Genomic DNA, 17,141 nt, shown 5'->3' on the forward strand with positions numbered 1-17,141 from the left:
CACTTGTGCAAAAGACTTTTCCTTCTCATTGAATTGCTCTGGAGCCTTTGTTGAAAATCAGTGGACTGTATAAGTGTGAGTGTTTCTGGGCTCAATTCTGTACGATTGATCTGTATGTCTGTCTTTATGCCAGTACTACACTTTCCTAACTACTGTAGGTTTAGAGTAAATTTTGAAATTTTGTAGTGTAAGTCTTCCTGCTAAAGTGGGAAATTTATAGTGCTAAATGGTTACAGTAGGAAAGTCTCAAATCACTAATCTAAGTTCTTCGAGAAATTAGAAAAAGAAAAGCAAAATAAACCCAAAGCAAGGATATAAGAGCTGAAATCAATGAAATTGGAAGCAGAAAAAGTGTAGAGAAAATCGGTGAAACAGAAAGCCAGTAGGCAAGGGCTTCCCTGGTGGCGCAATGGTTGAGAGTCCGCCTGCTGATGCAGGGGACGCGGGTTCGTGCCCCGGTCCGGGAAGATCCCACATGCCGTGGAGCGGCTGGGCTCGTGAGCCATGGCCACTGAGGCTGCGCGTCCGGAGCCTGGGCTCTGCAGTGGGAGAGGCCGGAGCGGTGAGAGGCCCGCGTATCGCAAAAAAAAAAAAAAAAGCCAGTAGGCATGAGAAAGTCATTGACGAGGAACTGTGAGCGACCACGCTCTCTCCTTCCTCTCTTGAGAAGCTGCCACAGCAGGGTCTCTTCTTGCCTTCTTTATCACCCCTCCTGCTGCCACCCCCAGATGTTCCCACTCCCACCAGACTAACATCCTCATGTCAGGTTCAGTGGACCCCTGATAGTCTTCCTGTCGCTCCGTCTCATTCTTATGGAAACAGACCTCCCTTGACCTTTGTGACGGCATTCTTTCCCAATTCTTTTTTAAAAAAAAAAAACCCTCCGACCATTCTTTCTTAGTTTCATCACTATTTCACTGTCATTCCTTCGTTACCTTTCTGGGAGTCACCTTTGCCCCTTCCTCTCCCTCTCTCTCCTCTCTTCTGCGGTAGCCAATCCATTACCACATCCTTTCAGTCCTAACTTAAATATCTCCTAACTCTGTCCACATTTTGCTGCTTCTATCCTAGAACAAACCATGATTATTTCTTGCCTGGACGGCTGTTGTAGCCTCCTGCAAGTCTTCCTGCTTTTCATTCTCATCTCCCTCTCACTGTCTCTAGTCAACTGACAATGGTCTTTCAAAGAGTAAACAGATCTAACACTTCTGCTTAAAACCTTGCAAAGGCTGCTGATTCAGTTGTGAAAAAGATCTGTAACATGTGGCCAGCAGGCCCCGCACGACCAGCAAGGCCTCTGTCTCCCTTTACAGCCTCTTTCTATACCACCTGCTCCTCACAAACTCCACTCAGGCACCCTGGTCCCTTCCAGTTCCCCAAAAGCATGGAGTTCTTTCTCACCACGGGACTGTTAAATGTGCTGCTTCCCTTCCCGAGAACCTTTTTCCTTTCACTCTTTGCCTGCCCAACTCATACTCATTCTTGCAGCCTCCATTTAAATGCCCCTTCCACACAGGCCTTCCAAGACCACACTGCCTCAGGCAGCTTTCCTGCCATCTTTATTTCTCTCTTTCTCTCTCTCAACCTTTTTCTCTGTATCAAAATGCCTTTGTCTGCAAGTAACAGAAGGCCTGACTCAGCCTGGCTCCCACAATAGGACACCTATAAACGTATATAATTGGAAGTCCACAGTTACGGCAGGCTGTCGCTCCAGTGACTCCAGCTCCATTTCTCTGAAGTTCCCTCAGTGACACTCTGTGCCATGGCTTTATCCTCAGAGTACTTCTTTCTGATGGCAATGAACTGACTGTAACAGTTCCTTACCTCCAACTCAGAGGAAGAATAGAGTTGCTTCCAGAAGCTTTGCCATAAGAACGAGGAATTTGTTTCCCAGAAGCCTCTAGCAAACATGTTCTCAAGCATCTCCTTGTGTCTCTGGCTTGCATTGGAACTCATGCACATTCCTCAATCAATCCCCAGGGCAGATTGTCTGTCTGAATGGCTTAGGTCTGCCTGTCCTTGAACCAGTCACTGTGTCAGGGAAGTGGGGTTGCCCTGATTGTCCCAGACCAGTGGTTCCCACAGTGTGGTCTCTGGAGCAGCAACAGTGGGATCACTTGGGAACCTGTTATAAATGCAGTTTTTCTGGCCCCATCCAAGAAATTGTGGGGACCCACCCATCTGTGTTTTAATCAGTCCTCTAGGTGATTCTGATGCCTGTTAAAGTTTGAAAACCTCTGGCCAAGACAAATCAGGATCCAGTCCTGGAGCTGCAGTCAGTCCCCTCATATGTGACAGTGGAGGGAAGGATGGTAGAATGGGTGTTTGGGGAGACGACCATGGTGACCACTGACTCTCATGGCACTCATCATAACTTATGATTAGCATTTGTTTGCATCGTTAGGTATGTAGTAGCTCCGTCCCCCACAGCACTCTAAACTCTGCAGTGACGGGCACTCTGTCTGGTTTACCACAGTAGCCTTAATGCCCAGCACAGGACCTGTGTGGTATATGGTAAGTGCTCAATGAGCTCTTGATGAGAAAATAATAAAAAGAAGGCGTTCCTTGTACCTCTCAGTTCTGTAATCAATTGGTTCTGTTCCATGTGTGCTTCTCTCACAGCTGGGGGTGATGGGTGTGTGCACACCTACCTCAACGGGCAGCCCTGCGAGGAGTCGCAGCTGAGCATGCTGGCTTGTTTCCTTGTCTACCACTCAGTGCCAGCCCCACGGCACCTGCCGTCTATAGGACTAGAAGGTAATTGCACATCTGCATCCTCTTTTCAGTACCTGTATTACCCGCTGATGGGTTTAGTTTCTTGTTAGGAGGTGTTTCTAAACTGAGTTATTTTCTCCAGTTGGGTTTTTGGCTTCATTCATGTTTGGGTGTTATTGTTGAGAATTTTTTCTGGAAGAAAAAAAAAAACCCAAACTATCCGAATTTTGCACATGCATAAACCTTTATTTACGTTCAGAAGAGGATGGATTCTTCACAGGGCCCCAGATACCAACCAGTATATACTAATAAACTAAATGTTCATATTCTTTTTCTCTGTTAATTGATTTTTATTAAAGTTATTTTTCTGTATTTTTTGGGTTTCCAGTTTGGATTTTTTTAAAACACATAATATTAATTTCTAATATTATAAAGCTTTGAAATGAACAGGTGCCTAATTTTGTATGTATTGATATTTGAATGTTTTCATAATAGAGAGTTTAAAATCTTAGCATCTAACTGTATTTTTCAGAATATGGAATCAGATACAAAATTTGTCCATTTGATCATTTAAACTTAAAATTTAATGATATTACTGATTTATAGCTGCTTTGAAAACCTCAGATAAAAATGCACTGTTTAGAGACTTCTGTTGCAGTTATGGCCACAGTGGAATTGCTTGCATTAGACTGACCCTCCTACAAAAGCAAATATAAAAGTGGACAAGCTACATAAAGTTTAAAGGCATTGGTGGCAACCATAGTGACCAGACTTGATTGAGAGACAAGAATTCCTGAGAGAAGGGACTCATTTGAGGAGCTCCATATTTACTCTGGCTTTCTCCCAGAGGCATTTGTCAATTCATTACACGAAGCAGAGTCCCAGCAAAAAGCAGCAGTGCTACTGGGCAGAGGAGCCAGAGGCTGGATTAATGACTGCCCAGGACTGGAACCTGAGGAGCAAAATCCCAGAGAGGAGGGGACAAGAGGAATAATAACTCAGAAACCTGGACGCACTCTTCCCTTGAGGCATTTGCCAAATCTTAACCTGCATATGTGCAGGATAAAACTTCAAGAAATCTAGCAGAAACCAGGAGGCTAAAAATGTGGGCAACGATTCCAACAACAGCATAGTGCCAAGGAGACAAAGGGCGGTACTCAAGGCCTGCCAAGGCGGAGTGGCTCTAGTAAGCATCCCAGCCATTCACATGGAACAGTAGCAGGGCTAAGCCCTAGCAGGAAAGGTAAAACTGAAACACACCAGACCTAAAATTAGCCTAGAGCAGAATTGAGGATATCTGCTTGCATGCTACCTCCCTGATAGAAGAAAAATTAACCTGTATAGGAGGAAGAAAATACGTCTTAAACTTCTACAGTTTTTAATTCATAATATCAGTGTTGAATCAAAATTAAAAGACATAATAAGAATAAAAGGTAGAAGAAACAGACGTGTATGTGGTCCAGATATTGGAGTTATCAGACTTCCATAACTCCAGTATCTGGAGTTACTGTGACTAATAACTGACTAATATTTCCAAGAAAATAGAGGAAAAGATACAGAATTTCACCAGAAATCTGGAATCAGTGAGAGTTAAATGGAAATTCTAAAACTGAAAAATATAACTAAAATTAAGAATTCAGTATATAGGGAATTCCCTGGCAGTTCTGTTCTTAGGATTCCATGCTTTCACTGCCCAGGGCCCAGGTTTGATCCCTGGTCGGGAAACTAAGATCCTGTAAGCTGTGTGGGTGCAGCAAAAAGAAAAAAAAAAGAAAAAAAGAAAAAAGAATTCGGTGTGTAGATTAATTAACATATTAGACATGGCAGATAAATGAACTGGAAGACAAGTGTGTAGAAAATAAACAGATTGAAGCATAGAGAGAAAAATGAATGGAAAATTCAGAAAAGAGAGTAAGAGACATGTGGAACGTGGTGAAGAAGTCGAACATGCATGTAGTTGAGATCCTAGAATATGAGGGGAGAGAACATGAGATAGAAGCCGTATTTAAAGAGACAGAGGCTAAGAATTTTGAAAAATGGATGATGGACATCAACCTACAGTGACCCCTGAGCAAGATAAATACAAAGAAAACCACACCTAGTTGCATAAAAGTCAAGGTACTAAAAATAAAAGAAGAAAAAATTTTAAAGCATAGACTTCCTTTTTCATCCAGGATGGAGTAACAGAGATCTGATTTACTATCCTGCCTGAAACAAGAAAACAAAACACACAAAATAAACAAGCTGAAAAAACAACAAAACTGGACACTGCGTATGAAACAATGGCTTTTGAGACGTATATCAGGCAATGAAGAAGAGTGATCCCTGAGAGATGAGAAGCAAATGAGATAAGCCCTGTGATTGGCCCAGCTAACAGCCTTGAGAGTTTCCAGACTGTGAAGGAGGGAGAGGGAACCCAGGAAGAGCCTGAAAGGCTCCTTCAGTTGAGGTGGTGGAGCTGAGAGTACAGGGAGCCAAAGGAGCTAGAGTTTACATGATAGAGTGCCAGAGAGGAGAGAGCTGCACACAGAGAATGCCAGATGTCTGCAGAGGGTCCCCCTCAAATATCAGAAGAGTCCTTACTAATCAGCACATGCACGTGAAGAAGTCTCCCAAGGCTGAGGGAAGAACTGTCCTAACGGATTAGAGAGAACCAGTTTGCACAGGTTCAGGAACAGTGTCTGTTCCTACAACTTCACAATTTAAGGGGCTGTACTCAGTGTGGTCTTGCCTCAATGATGGGAAATATTTAGCCCTAGACTAAACAGACTAAACAGAAATATTTAGCCCTAGACTAAAATATTTTAGCCCACCTTAAAAATCTTAAAAGCATGACACAAAAGGATCAAACTGCTTTTCAAGTAATATAACTATATTCTGAAAGCTCAAGAATACAGAAATACAAAAATATCCAGCACCCACAGTAAAATTCATGATGTCTGGCATACAAAGAAACAGGAAAATACAGCCTATGATGAAGGAGGTGAGAAATCAATTACAACTGACCTGGAATTGACATGGATGTTAGTTAGCAGACAAGGACATTAAGACAGTTACTATAACTCTATTCCATAGAACCTTATTCCATATTTCAGAACATTAAGAGATATGGAAATATAAAGAGAATCTAACTGAACTTTTAGAGGTGAAAACTATAATTCTGAGTAAAACACACTGAATGGGATTAATAGCAGATTAGACATTGCAGAATAAAAAAAAATAGTGAGTTTGAAGACATAGCATTAGAAACTATCCAAAATGAAATGCAAAAAGAAAAAAAGAATTAAAAAACAAAAGGAACAGAGCATTAAAAATGGAGTAAAAGCTCTGGGACTTAAAGGACCCAATTTACATGAGATTGGGGTCCCTGAAGCAGAGAAAAATGTGGGAGAGGGACAGAAAAAAATACTTGAAGAAATAATGGCTGGAAATTTTTCAAGTTTAATGAAAACTGAGGTCCACAGATGCAAGAAGTTCCATGAATCCCAAGCCTGAGAAACACGAAGAAAGTTGCACCAAGGCACATAATAACCAAATTGCCCAAAACTAAAGATAAAAAGTCTTAAAAGCAGCCGGAGGAAAGACACGTGTTACAGAGAACCAAAAATAGGAGTGATAGCATATTTTTCATAGGAAACAATGCAAGTGATAAATTAGTGGAGTAACATCTATAAAGGACTCAAAGGAAAAACACTATCTAGTTAGAATTTTATACCCAGCAAAAATATCTTTCAAAAAAAAAGACCATGAAATAAAGCCTTTTTCAGACACACAAAAGCTGAAACAATTCATCAACAGCAGACCCACACTACTGGAAACGTTACAGTAAGTCCTTGAGGCAGAAGGAAAATAATGTCAGATTTAAATATGGATCGACACAAAGGAATGAAGAGCATTGGAAATGGTAACTACATGGATATATACATAAGGTTTGTTTCTTTTAAAAATACTTTTTAAAGATAATTGACTTATAAAAATAATAACAATGTACTATGGGATTTGTAAAATCTGAAAAGCAAAATTTATGACAATAATAGCTCAGAGGCTGGGCAGGGAGAAATGGAATTACAGCCATAGGCTCTTATACTACCTGTGAAGAGGTGTAATCTTACTTGAAGGTAATCTGTGATGGAGATGATACTATAAAGCATAAAGCAACCACTAAGATAAGAAAACAGAGTTAGAGCCAATAAGCAATAAAGGAGCTATAGTGGAATCATAAAAAGTACTCAGTCCAAGAGAGAGGAAAAGAGGAAAAGGGGGAACCAGAGAACAGACAGAGAAAATAGAAAACAGCAAGATGATACATTTAAACTTAACCATAGCGATAGTCACATTAAGTCTAAATGGTCTGGGGACTTCCCTGGTGGTCCAGTGGTTAGGACTCTGTGCTTCCACTGCAGGGGGTGAGGGTTCAATCCTTGGTCAGGGAACTAAGATCCCTCATGCCGCGTGTTGTGGCCAAAAAAAAAAAAAAGAAGTCTAAATGGTCTGTTAGAGTCCACGGTGTATCAGAACATTGGAGATGTTTTCCATAGCTCATATGTATTTGTTCTCTGTCTTTGAGTTTTAGCAAGGTCTTGGAAACACTGTGGATAACAATTAAATAGGAAATTTCTCTTAATTCCTGTTGAGGTTTGTTAAACACATTTAATTCACAGATTACTGGCAGAGTCGATAAAAGGAAATACTAAAGAGAAATAGTTGCTTTCTTCATATTTTGTGCAGCATTACAACTCTTTCTTGTGTTAGTTATGCTTTTATCAGAAAGCCACTCGATTCATATCATGAGGCTCTTCTCTGTCCATCTTCATGGGATCATATGACCCACCTGTACACTCTGCTGTCTGCATGTCTACTAGGATGCTTGTTGTGGCTTAGAGACTCATCGGGATCATGTATGTGTATATGTTGGGGCTGAGGAAAGGGAACTGTGGACAGTGGCATGTGGTGAGGATGGAGGCAAAGAGGAAGATGATGCTTAATAGAATTTGCAGGTAATACACTTGCTGCATCCCCTTAGAGCAGTGGTTCTTGCCCTTGCCTGCACATCAGAATCACCTGGGCAGCTTTCAAAGCTCCAGATGCCCCGGCTGTACTCCACATAAATTACATCAGACTCTCTTGGACCAAGGTTGGGAACCATTGCTTGTTAGAGGAAGAGGCGTTAGATTAACTTCTCTGTTACTCATTTTGAGCCTATGTCTTTTTTTTTTTTAGGTAAACTATTAAGTGCATGGATTATGGTAATTGAGGATAGATGGGCACATGTACTAATTATATTTAAGTAATATATGTATTTAAACAGTATTAATAGTTTCACATATGGTTACAGGTCAGTTTCTGAAGTACAGAATGGATAAATTAAAATTTTATATCAAATCATACCCTATAGTGCACTAGGGAAATTCATAGTTTAAATATTATCTTTCAGTAATTGTTTTCAGATGGAAGCACGCCAGCTTGAAATGTGATTATGTGTCTGAAGCTTCCTTGAAAGAGGATGTGTTGCTGAATTTATTTAGATATGTGACCCCTTCCCTCCAATTCCATTTCTTTAGGGAACACAAGCTTCGCAGAACTCCTCTTCAAATTTAAACAGCTGAAGATGCCAGTGCGAGCTTTGCTGAGATTGGCTCCTTTGCTTCTTGGAAATCCACAGCCAATGCTTATGTGATCATGTCTGGTGGTAAGCCTACCCTGAAACGTGACTTCTGCACAAAAACGTGACCAAACAACAAAGCTAAAGAAACCTTTATAAGTTTTATAATATAACTGGGGGGAAATGAGCTGCACAAACCTCAACGTATTTTAAAATCAAGGGTTTTAAATATCCCAGAGACTCTGTTGCTGTTGGCATTAACATTAGAAGAATATAAAAATGAGTGAAAATTTACTTTTGTAAATAAAATTTTTTGGTTTGTTTTCAAAACTCTTGATGATTAGTTTGGGGTTTCAGAGAGTGGAGCAGTGGGGGCTGAGATGGATATTAGTTTTTGAAATCTTTCAAAAGGATTTCAGGTGATTCAGGTGAAATGGTGATTCAGGTGACGTGACTTTATGCTCAGAAATGCAAAGTGTTTAAAGAAGCTCTGTCATATAGTTTTACGTTCGGCAGCAATGAAGGGCTTTTAGCATTTCCTAAGGTGTCACCATAGTCTTGTCTAAAGTAAGTTCGTACATCCTGTGACAGTGCCAGGCATCCTCATAGTATGATTGATCATCTTAAACAGGAGGAGATTTATACCCTAATGAAGAATTGCCCAACATGAAGCCTGCTCTAAATAGAGAAAATAAGAAATGTCCACTACAGAGAGGTCTTCAGAAATTATATTTTAAAATAAAAGTTCAGGGGCTTCCCTGGTGGCACAGTGGTTGAGAATCCGCCTGCCAATGCAGGGGACACGAGCCCTGGTCCAGGAAGATCCCACATGCCGCAGAGCGACTAAGCCCGTGCGCCACAACTACTGAGCCTGTGCTCTAGAGCCCGCGAACTACAACTACTGAGCCCGTGTGCCACAACTACTGAAGCCCATGCGCCTAGAGCCCGTGCTCCACAACAAGAGAAGCCACGGCAATGAGAAGCCCGTGCACTGCAACGAAGAGTAGCCCACACTTGCCACAAATAGAGAAAAGCCCGCTCGCAGCATCAAAGGCCCAACACAGCCAAAAATAAAATAAATGAAATAAAATAAATAAATGTATTAAAAAGAAAAAAGTTCATTTCCACCCAGGATTTAGAGAACATACGTCTGTATCAAGTTTCTGGACCAGATGCTGAGGAAAGGGATTCGTATAAAGGTGTCTGCAGCTTCAGGTTTCCAGTCCAGGAAGAAGAAGGCTCCCTGCTGTCCAGATACTGATGTGCCCTCTGCCTCCTAAATGGCCGGTGAGACCGTAAACTGGTCAAAGCTGCAAGGTCCATCCAGTGATTTCATGTTTCCACACCCTGAATTGTGGGGTTTAGCTTTAAAAGTAAAAATCAAAGCAAATAGAAATGTTTCCATTGAGAGTTTGACAGAAACCCATGTGGTGTTTGCTCCTGCAGAGGGGGCTTGCGTCCGGAAGGCGTGCATCAGTGGTTCTCTTCAGACCTTCACTGTTCCACCTGTGTGCCCGCCCCGGGACTTGCCCCTGCATGTGAAGCATAGGCAAGGTGGCTGATAGGGAGGGTGAAATGTGCTTCCTTCACACTTAAAGAGTTTTTTCTTGTAATTAAAAATAAAAGAAAAAAATTAAAATGGTAGATTATGGAAATTCCATTTGAATCAGGGCATAGAGAACTCAGCATTGGGCAGCTGTTGCTGACTTCACCCTCAATTGTTTATAACTTCTAAGCTTTTCTCTGAAGAATGACCTGAGTTATTTGCACACGTATGAACTCTGGTGTACGAAGGAGAATAGTCATTGGAATGTTGTCAGTGAAAGCAAAAATCAGGCTTTATAAGGGAGAGAGCAGGATGGAAGATTGCAGATGGTCTGGAAACAGCATGGTCTTTATATCTGGGGCCTCCCGAGGAGCACAGATGATGTTCTGGACACTCTGCTCCCGAGCAAAGATGTTAGGACCATCGGAGAAGTCAGTGCCAGCTCTTTGTGGGCTCTCAAAAAATCTTGAGAATATGGCCCTCACCATCCAGAACGTTTTAGCCTCCTCACAGCCATGGCAGGGAAGAGCTGGAGAAACGCATCCAGCTCTGAGTGTTTTGGCCCAGAAGTGGCCCATGTCACTTCTGGCTACAGCCTGTTGGCATGAAATAAATGGCTCCACCTTGTACGTGTTCTTCCACAAAGGGGAGAACTAGACACTGGTGAGTACTGGTAATGTCTGTCACAGTATGATTCCTCACTTGTCCATCCATCTTCTCTGCTTACACAGACGGAAGTGCATGTCATTGCCTCCATAGATGGACATGATTAAAGAAACAGTACAGTCACACACACACTCAGGTTATTACTGTTTTCCCCGACGGATGCTGACATCTGTGCTCCTGGCTCGAGTGTCTTCCAAAGGAGTGAAGGCATGAACTTGTGGGAAGCTCTGAGGCGTAGACGCCAGGCCTTAGCCGCAGGACTCCATTGGTGTAAGCCTCACAGAACTGCTCCTTGGTGCTGCGTCATCTGACTTGAATAAGGCCACTTTCTCACCCTTTGTCTAGAAACCAGCTGACTTCACAGCATACGGAGAGGGGCACGTCCCAGCTTAGGGGATCTCCTGACATCCTAGAGGAGGCAGGAAGGAGGGGGCTCGCACCTCTCAGCCTGGTGGTCAGTGTGCAAACACGCTTGGTGGGAGGTCGGCGAGCCTGCTGGGCTGCAGACAGGCCCGAGCGTGGGAGCCAGCATTGGACTGGAAGCCAGAGCCTGTGGGAGCTGAGGCAGGAATTGTCAGAGGAATGGGCTTGTGACGATTCCAAGGGAAGCACATGCCAAAGCCCAGTCTGAGCGACAGGAGTAGGCCAGGCCGGGAGAGGGTGTTGGGAACTGGGGGAAACTGAAGGCCGTGGACCAATGTGAGACCAAAGCAGGAAGACTTTGTCACCTCCTTCATACAGGGTTGGGGGCCTCTCTTCTGGGTTCCCCATCCTCATACTGACCAGATTTGGGGGAAAATGCCTCACTGTATGAAGAGCTCTCCAGTTAAGCAATGGGGGAAGGGACAGGATGTGGTCACCTCTGTACCCCTGTGTCTGCAATTTTTAACCAGCAGTGGAAGGAAACGGAGGTGAGGTCGGAAATGCATCCCCTCCATGAGGAGACCTCTGTCAGCACCTACTGCGCCCGGCAGATACCCACGCTGGTTCCAAAGCTTCCCAGGTGACTGTGTTTTCCTGCTTCCAAGGCCAGGTTCCCCCTACTCCAAAATACATTGGTTGCTTCTCATTACAGTCACAAGCTTCCGAAAAGTCTTTTTCGATAAAAGAGCCCCTAAAACCACATCCTTGATTTTTGCCTGTGGATCAGGAAGACTTGCCTGTTCTCCATCCTCTGGCTTTGCTCCATCTTATGTTCTTGAGTGAAAGTGAGGCTGGGATGGAAAGTGGGGGCTGCTCAGAGGGCAGGACTTTCAGGCCCCAGACGAGGGGAGCCCATCGATCAGGCAGCTGCACCAGAAGCTCCCTCAGGTGGCATCTGGTCCTGCCCCTCGTTCTACAGCTGAGACCCGGAGGCTCAGGGAGGGGTGGCTGGCCCAAGTCCGCACCGCTCCCCGTCACAGCCCAGACAAGCCTGGGCACCCAGACCACGCTGCTTCTACCCGAGAACCTGGTCCTTTACTGCCTGTCTTCCTGGTCCCGTAGACCCTCAGGAAGAGGCCGATTAAATGTAAGTTACAAGGACGTTGCCGATTAAATGTAAGTTACAAGGACGTTGCGCCAGGCAGAGTTTATGAACACCTTTAAAAAGCAGACACACTGACTCTTCCTTTCTCTGTGCATCTTTGGAAAAACAAAGGCCTTTGTGTAATTTCTTGGAATTACATTAATTGAATTAGCCTGTGTGTTGCTTTCTTGGTCATTACAACATCTTAATTAAAAAGTTTCTCTTTTAGCTGAAAATGTTTCTTCCATGGTATATTAAGACATGAAGTAGGAAATTTAGGAAAAGAAGTAATTTTATAGTAAGCTCAATAAAAGCAATGAAAATCTGTAAGTAAGCACATGTTCTTAATTTCCAGTGCTTTTACTCCAGTACTAAGGTGTGAAGTGTCTCGCCTTGCGTGTGTAGTCAGTGGCGCCATCCTGAGTCTTATGTGCAGGTGCAGAGCCTTGGGACACTGTGGACCGTGTGCCTTCAGAACCCAGACATGCCAGATCCTGATCTGTGGAGTCACATTACTGGGGGACTCATCACAGGGACAGTGGTTGGAAGCTAGTTGGTGCCACTTGTTTTTCTTTCATTTGTGTTTCTTTGTGTGTATATCTTTCACTTATCAAGAGTGTTTTAATTCTGCTTACTGTACCATTTCAGAGATTAAGAAGATATTTTGGGTAAACGTGTATAACTGTGGAGTTGAAGGAAGAATCCTTAGCAAATCCACTGTAATTAGCATCCCTGGCTGCAGTCTCCTGCCTGGTAAGATCTAGATGAGAGGAGCTCCAGCCCTCAGGCGATGAAATCTCTGTAGGTCCCCAGAGGAGGGGGCAGGTGCTGTCTGGTCACCTCCCTCCACACCCCCTCTGTTGCACTGGCTCACCTGTAGGTCATCCCCTGTGCCCTGTGAGGGGCCTGGAGGTCAACTCGGCGTCTTCACCACCTCCCCCTCTCTCCTTAGCCTCCACCTGTGTTTCCCGTATGGGACCAGGTAAGAGTGTGCCATTGGGAGGTGCCAGCGAGAGATGCCCAAGCAAGGCCGGGAGGTGGGAGAGGAGGCGAAGCCGTTATAGGCGGACACGAGGGCAGATGGTGCACACCTGGCAGCAGGGCGTTAATGCCAGCTCTGCCCGGGGGCCCCGCCCTGGAGTTTCTGGAGCTTTGTTGGGGCTTCTTCATCATCTGCTCCAAAGACCCCTCCATCTGCTTCCCTTTATCAACACCCTTTCTGCTTGGGTTCCTGAGCAGACCCTGTGATGCTGTGTGGGATGTAATGACCCAGATGTGAACACAACCCATACCGAGTCCCCACCACTTGTTCTCCCCTGGGCTTTGCTTATGGAGTTTCCAGCCCCTTGGTTATCTCCCCTGAGCTCCCAGTGCTGTTCACTTGCCTTTTCCATTATCAGACACTCGGCTGTTCTCTGAAAGCCCCAAATGTCTCTGCAGTCCTGTAGTCCTTGCACCAGCTCCCCCGAATGGCACCAGCCTCGGTGCTGCAGCAGCAGTGACCCCCACCCCCCCGAGTGGCCTTGGGTTTCCCCTAACATGCTGAGGGGACTCTCTGACTAAAGGAAGAATGGGCGACCTTTTAGCTGAGGAACTGCAAGGCATTGGGGTTGGCCCCATTTGTGTCAGGCTTCCTGGGACGGAGTCCCAGGTGTGTGGATGGAGGCATAGTGTGGCCCATTGCCCAGTCCTGTTGGTTCTGGGTTTGCCCCTCAGCGGCCACCCTGAGGAGAGAACCAACCCTTAGCCCAGCTGCTTCCACCTTGGCCTTCTGGGGCAGCACAGACTGGGTGTCACAGACTGAAAAGGACTGTGGTCGTTTGCTGCTGGCAGTTTCGAGGACTCGAAGCAAATGCTAAGCCTTCACGGGATAGAGAGCATTGAACAACTGTATTGCTTCCTGAAAGGAGTCGGCTTTTTAGAAGACTTGACTGTGAGGTTCCTGGGAACCCTACCAGAAATTTCTTGGCACAATTAGACATTTCCAGGGGGAAAAAGAGAGACAAAGAGCTAGATAGTTTTCTGTCTGGCAATTGCAGTGATTACCTAGTAATACTGTATAGCAGCTGGCCGGTAATAAGACTTCCTACCTAAAGGGGCTATACATATAGAGAGCTGTAAACCTGAACATCACTGAGCAAATCAAGCTGCAGTGGACCAGCCCAGGCCCTGGGATGGCCTTTAATGCTGGACAGGTGCCCCCAGGGTCCCCCACCCCGACCCCAAATGACCGTCTTGGTCTCTCTGAAGGGTTCTGAGCCTTAATTTTCCTTCCCCTGGTGTAAAAATCACAATTCCTACTCTCAGTTGAGCATGTCTTGTTGGTGTAGCCCTCGCACCTCTGATCATTTAAGGATAAGCTCTTAGAAACCACACAGCTGGGTTTTGCTTTGTGATTCAATCTGAAGATATTTTTCTTTTAGTAGTGAGTTCAGATTTATTAACAATATGATCTAAGGTGTGTCTAGTTTTTATATTTCTATATTTATACCGCACTTCTTATATTTACTGTGTATCTTTATTTGGTCTGTTTTCTCTGCTCTCAAAATTTGTTGTATTCATGACTTTGGCATTTAGGATGGCTCATGTTTTTGTGACTGCATTTCACACTAATACCTTCATAGGATTCCTTGAATCCCTCTTTTCCTTACCTCGGTTTCCACCGTCCTGTTTCCAGCTTTGATGGCACCCTGGCACCTCCCCACCTCTCCCCCAGGCAGCATTCATGAGCCCCTCCCCTGCTCTCTCCCTTCTCTGAGCCTGAAGGTTGGGTTATTTCTGTCATGTCAGAGTGAACGATAGCATACGACTCCCCGCCTCTGTTTCCACCTGTGTCAGCCTCAGACCGGCCCACTGATGCTCTCCATGCCTTCCCACGCTCCTGCGGCTGACATTTCCCATCTCCTCCCTGGATAAGGCTGCTCTCCAGCAGGTGAGATGCTGATTGTCCTCCTCTCTCCTCATGGGTTTCCCTCCTTCCTGTCTCTGCCTCTTTCCCTCACTACCTTCTAGTCTAGGTTCTTTGGGCTCTTCTCAGGTCCCTCCTCCTCGGGGGTCCAGGCCTCTTCCTGACTTTCTGTCTCTTCTCCCTCTGCCCATCCTCAGTCTCTGTGGAGGCTCCAGCTCTGGTCTCTTGTCTCCCTTGGGTGCCCCCCTCCATGTTACTGCTAGACCCTTTCAGAGTACTCAGGGGTCAGGGCCTTTGTCAGCTGACACCCACTGGAAGGCTGGGGGGCCCTCGTGCCACTGGCTGGTTTGGACACCCCAGGTTCAGGCTGCCGCGGTGGTCGGGCCTGAGGAGAGCTGGAGGCCCAGTGCTGTCCCTCTACAGCTGCCTGGAGGCCCCGTGGTGGGGGAGGGAGAGGGGGGTGGGAGCTACAAGAAAAGAGGGAAAGTGAGATCAGAGTGGAAGGCAGGCCCCCCAGCGAGGAAGCTGTCAGCGCCACAGCACAAGGTGCGTGTAGGACAGAGGGTCTGGGAAAATCAGCTGTCACCCTCATTGCTCTTATGAGTGACCAGATCCAAGAGGGGCCCCGGATGTTTGCCTTTCTTTTTTTTTTTTTTCTTATTGTAGTAAAAACACTCTTTTCTTTCGAATTTTGAGACTCCTGATATATACAGTAGGAATATGTAGTCGTGGCATATTCTTGGTCCTCAACTAAAAACCTGAGGGATGAATGAAACTTCACACCAAATTCGGTTTATCTCAGAACACACTTGCCCTGCATTTCTCTCTCCTTTTCTTTCTCCTGGGGTCAGAATGGGCCCCTGCAATGAGGCAAAGGGCGGGGGGCTCGGCTCACAGGACTGTCCTAGGTACAGCCGTCTGCCCAAGCAGGGGGTTCCTTATGCATTTCACAGAAGGTCTCCCTCCACTTCAAGTAAATCCACACATACAAACGAAATTTAAGCCAAGGAAAACAAATGCTAAAGCATGTGATGCTAGTCAGGTGATTGGTCTGTGCATGTGTCGTTTGTCACGGGCTTCCTCACAGCTCTGCATGTGTACTTGTTTCCTTTATCTTCCAGCAAGCTTATTGGTTCAGAGACTAGAGAGCCCTAGGAGCACCTTCCGTCCACGTGAGGCTAGACCCTGACACATACTACAAGGACCCAGCTCAGGGTAGCTTGCATCAAGTGGGAGCAAAGCACAGAAAACCTTTGATGACACGTTGGAGTTAATTGTTCTCTTTTCCCAAGAGCCACCATGGTAATGGCTCCCTTTCCAGAAAGGATGACCTCAGTGTTTTTCATGTATTTATATTTAAAACTCAACTCAGATCAAAACCCTGCAGAGGTTTTCATTCATTACTTAGATCAGCAATTCCACGAGTTTTCCTAAAAAAAAAAAAGGAAAAGAAAAAAAATTGATATGCTAATTGGGACCTTGTATAGCGTGGTAAATAATTCCATAATTGAATCCATTTGGAGAGTTTCTGCATAAACACAGTAATTACTTTCTGTACCATGGGAGTTCGCAGAGCCCTTACTAGGCTAACAGTGCATTAAGGGATGCAGTGGCACTTCCTCGTGACCACCAGCCCTGGAGGTGACTGCAGGGCACGGGGTGGGGTTGTCCCCACCAGGAGGCCCAGTACTCACTTGGAGCACCTGCAGCCGCTGCTCCATTCCTTGGGAACCTAGGAGGCGCCCGGGCGCACCCGACTCCAGACCCAGTGATGTGGGTTCTGGGCCTGGATCTGAAAGGGTAGCACAGCAGGGTGAGCGCCTGGAGGAGGGGCCCAGCCCCTCCACCTCTGGGGTGCGCTCCCCGGCCCTCATCCCCGACAGACCTCCTCACACAATTCCCGGGTGACCCAGGCTCGGTACTCCATGGCACAGAAGAATTCCACCTTCAGCTGGAGGAACTTCTTGTAGAGGTATTGCCAGTGCTCTCTGCCCAGCAGGAACGGGAAGATGCTCTGCTTGGCCATGGGGTTGTCCTCCTCCATGTCGGAGGCGATGTAGCTGCCATCAGAAAAGAGGGCTAGCTGGTCCTGGCCCCCACAAGGACTCAGGCGAGACAGTGGAGAGAGGCTGCTGAGGTCACCCTGGAGGAGCACCCGGGTCCACAGAGGGCAGGACCGTCCTCAGCACCAAGGCTG

General features: G+C 45.6%; 1 protein-coding gene across 2 annotated transcripts in view; it reads left to right on the plus strand.

Moving 5' to 3' along the window:
- The window catches only part of ANAPC1 (anaphase promoting complex subunit 1), a 100,650-nt gene extending 88,419 nt beyond the window's left edge, over positions 1-12,231 (plus strand). The window contains exons 47-49 of one of the 2 annotated variants that reach the window (XM_082641765.1): positions 2,623-2,757; positions 8,277-8,404; positions 8,949-12,231. In XM_082641765.1, coding sequence (XP_082497891.1) covers positions 2,623-2,757; positions 8,277-8,392 — 251 coding nt within the window. In that variant the 3' untranslated portion in view covers positions 8,393-8,404; positions 8,949-12,231. Of the gene's footprint in view, positions 1-2,622; positions 2,758-8,276; positions 8,648-8,948 lie in introns of those variants that run through there. The other variant, XM_082641764.1, reaches the window with a different exon arrangement.
- Positions 12,232-17,141: the final 4,910 nt, after the last annotated feature.

The sequence above is a fragment of the Mesoplodon mirus genome (assembly GCF_964341445.2).
Source record: "Mesoplodon mirus genome assembly, chromosome: 14".
In the NCBI taxonomy this organism is placed as follows: domain Eukaryota; kingdom Metazoa; phylum Chordata; class Mammalia; order Artiodactyla; family Ziphiidae; genus Mesoplodon; species Mesoplodon mirus.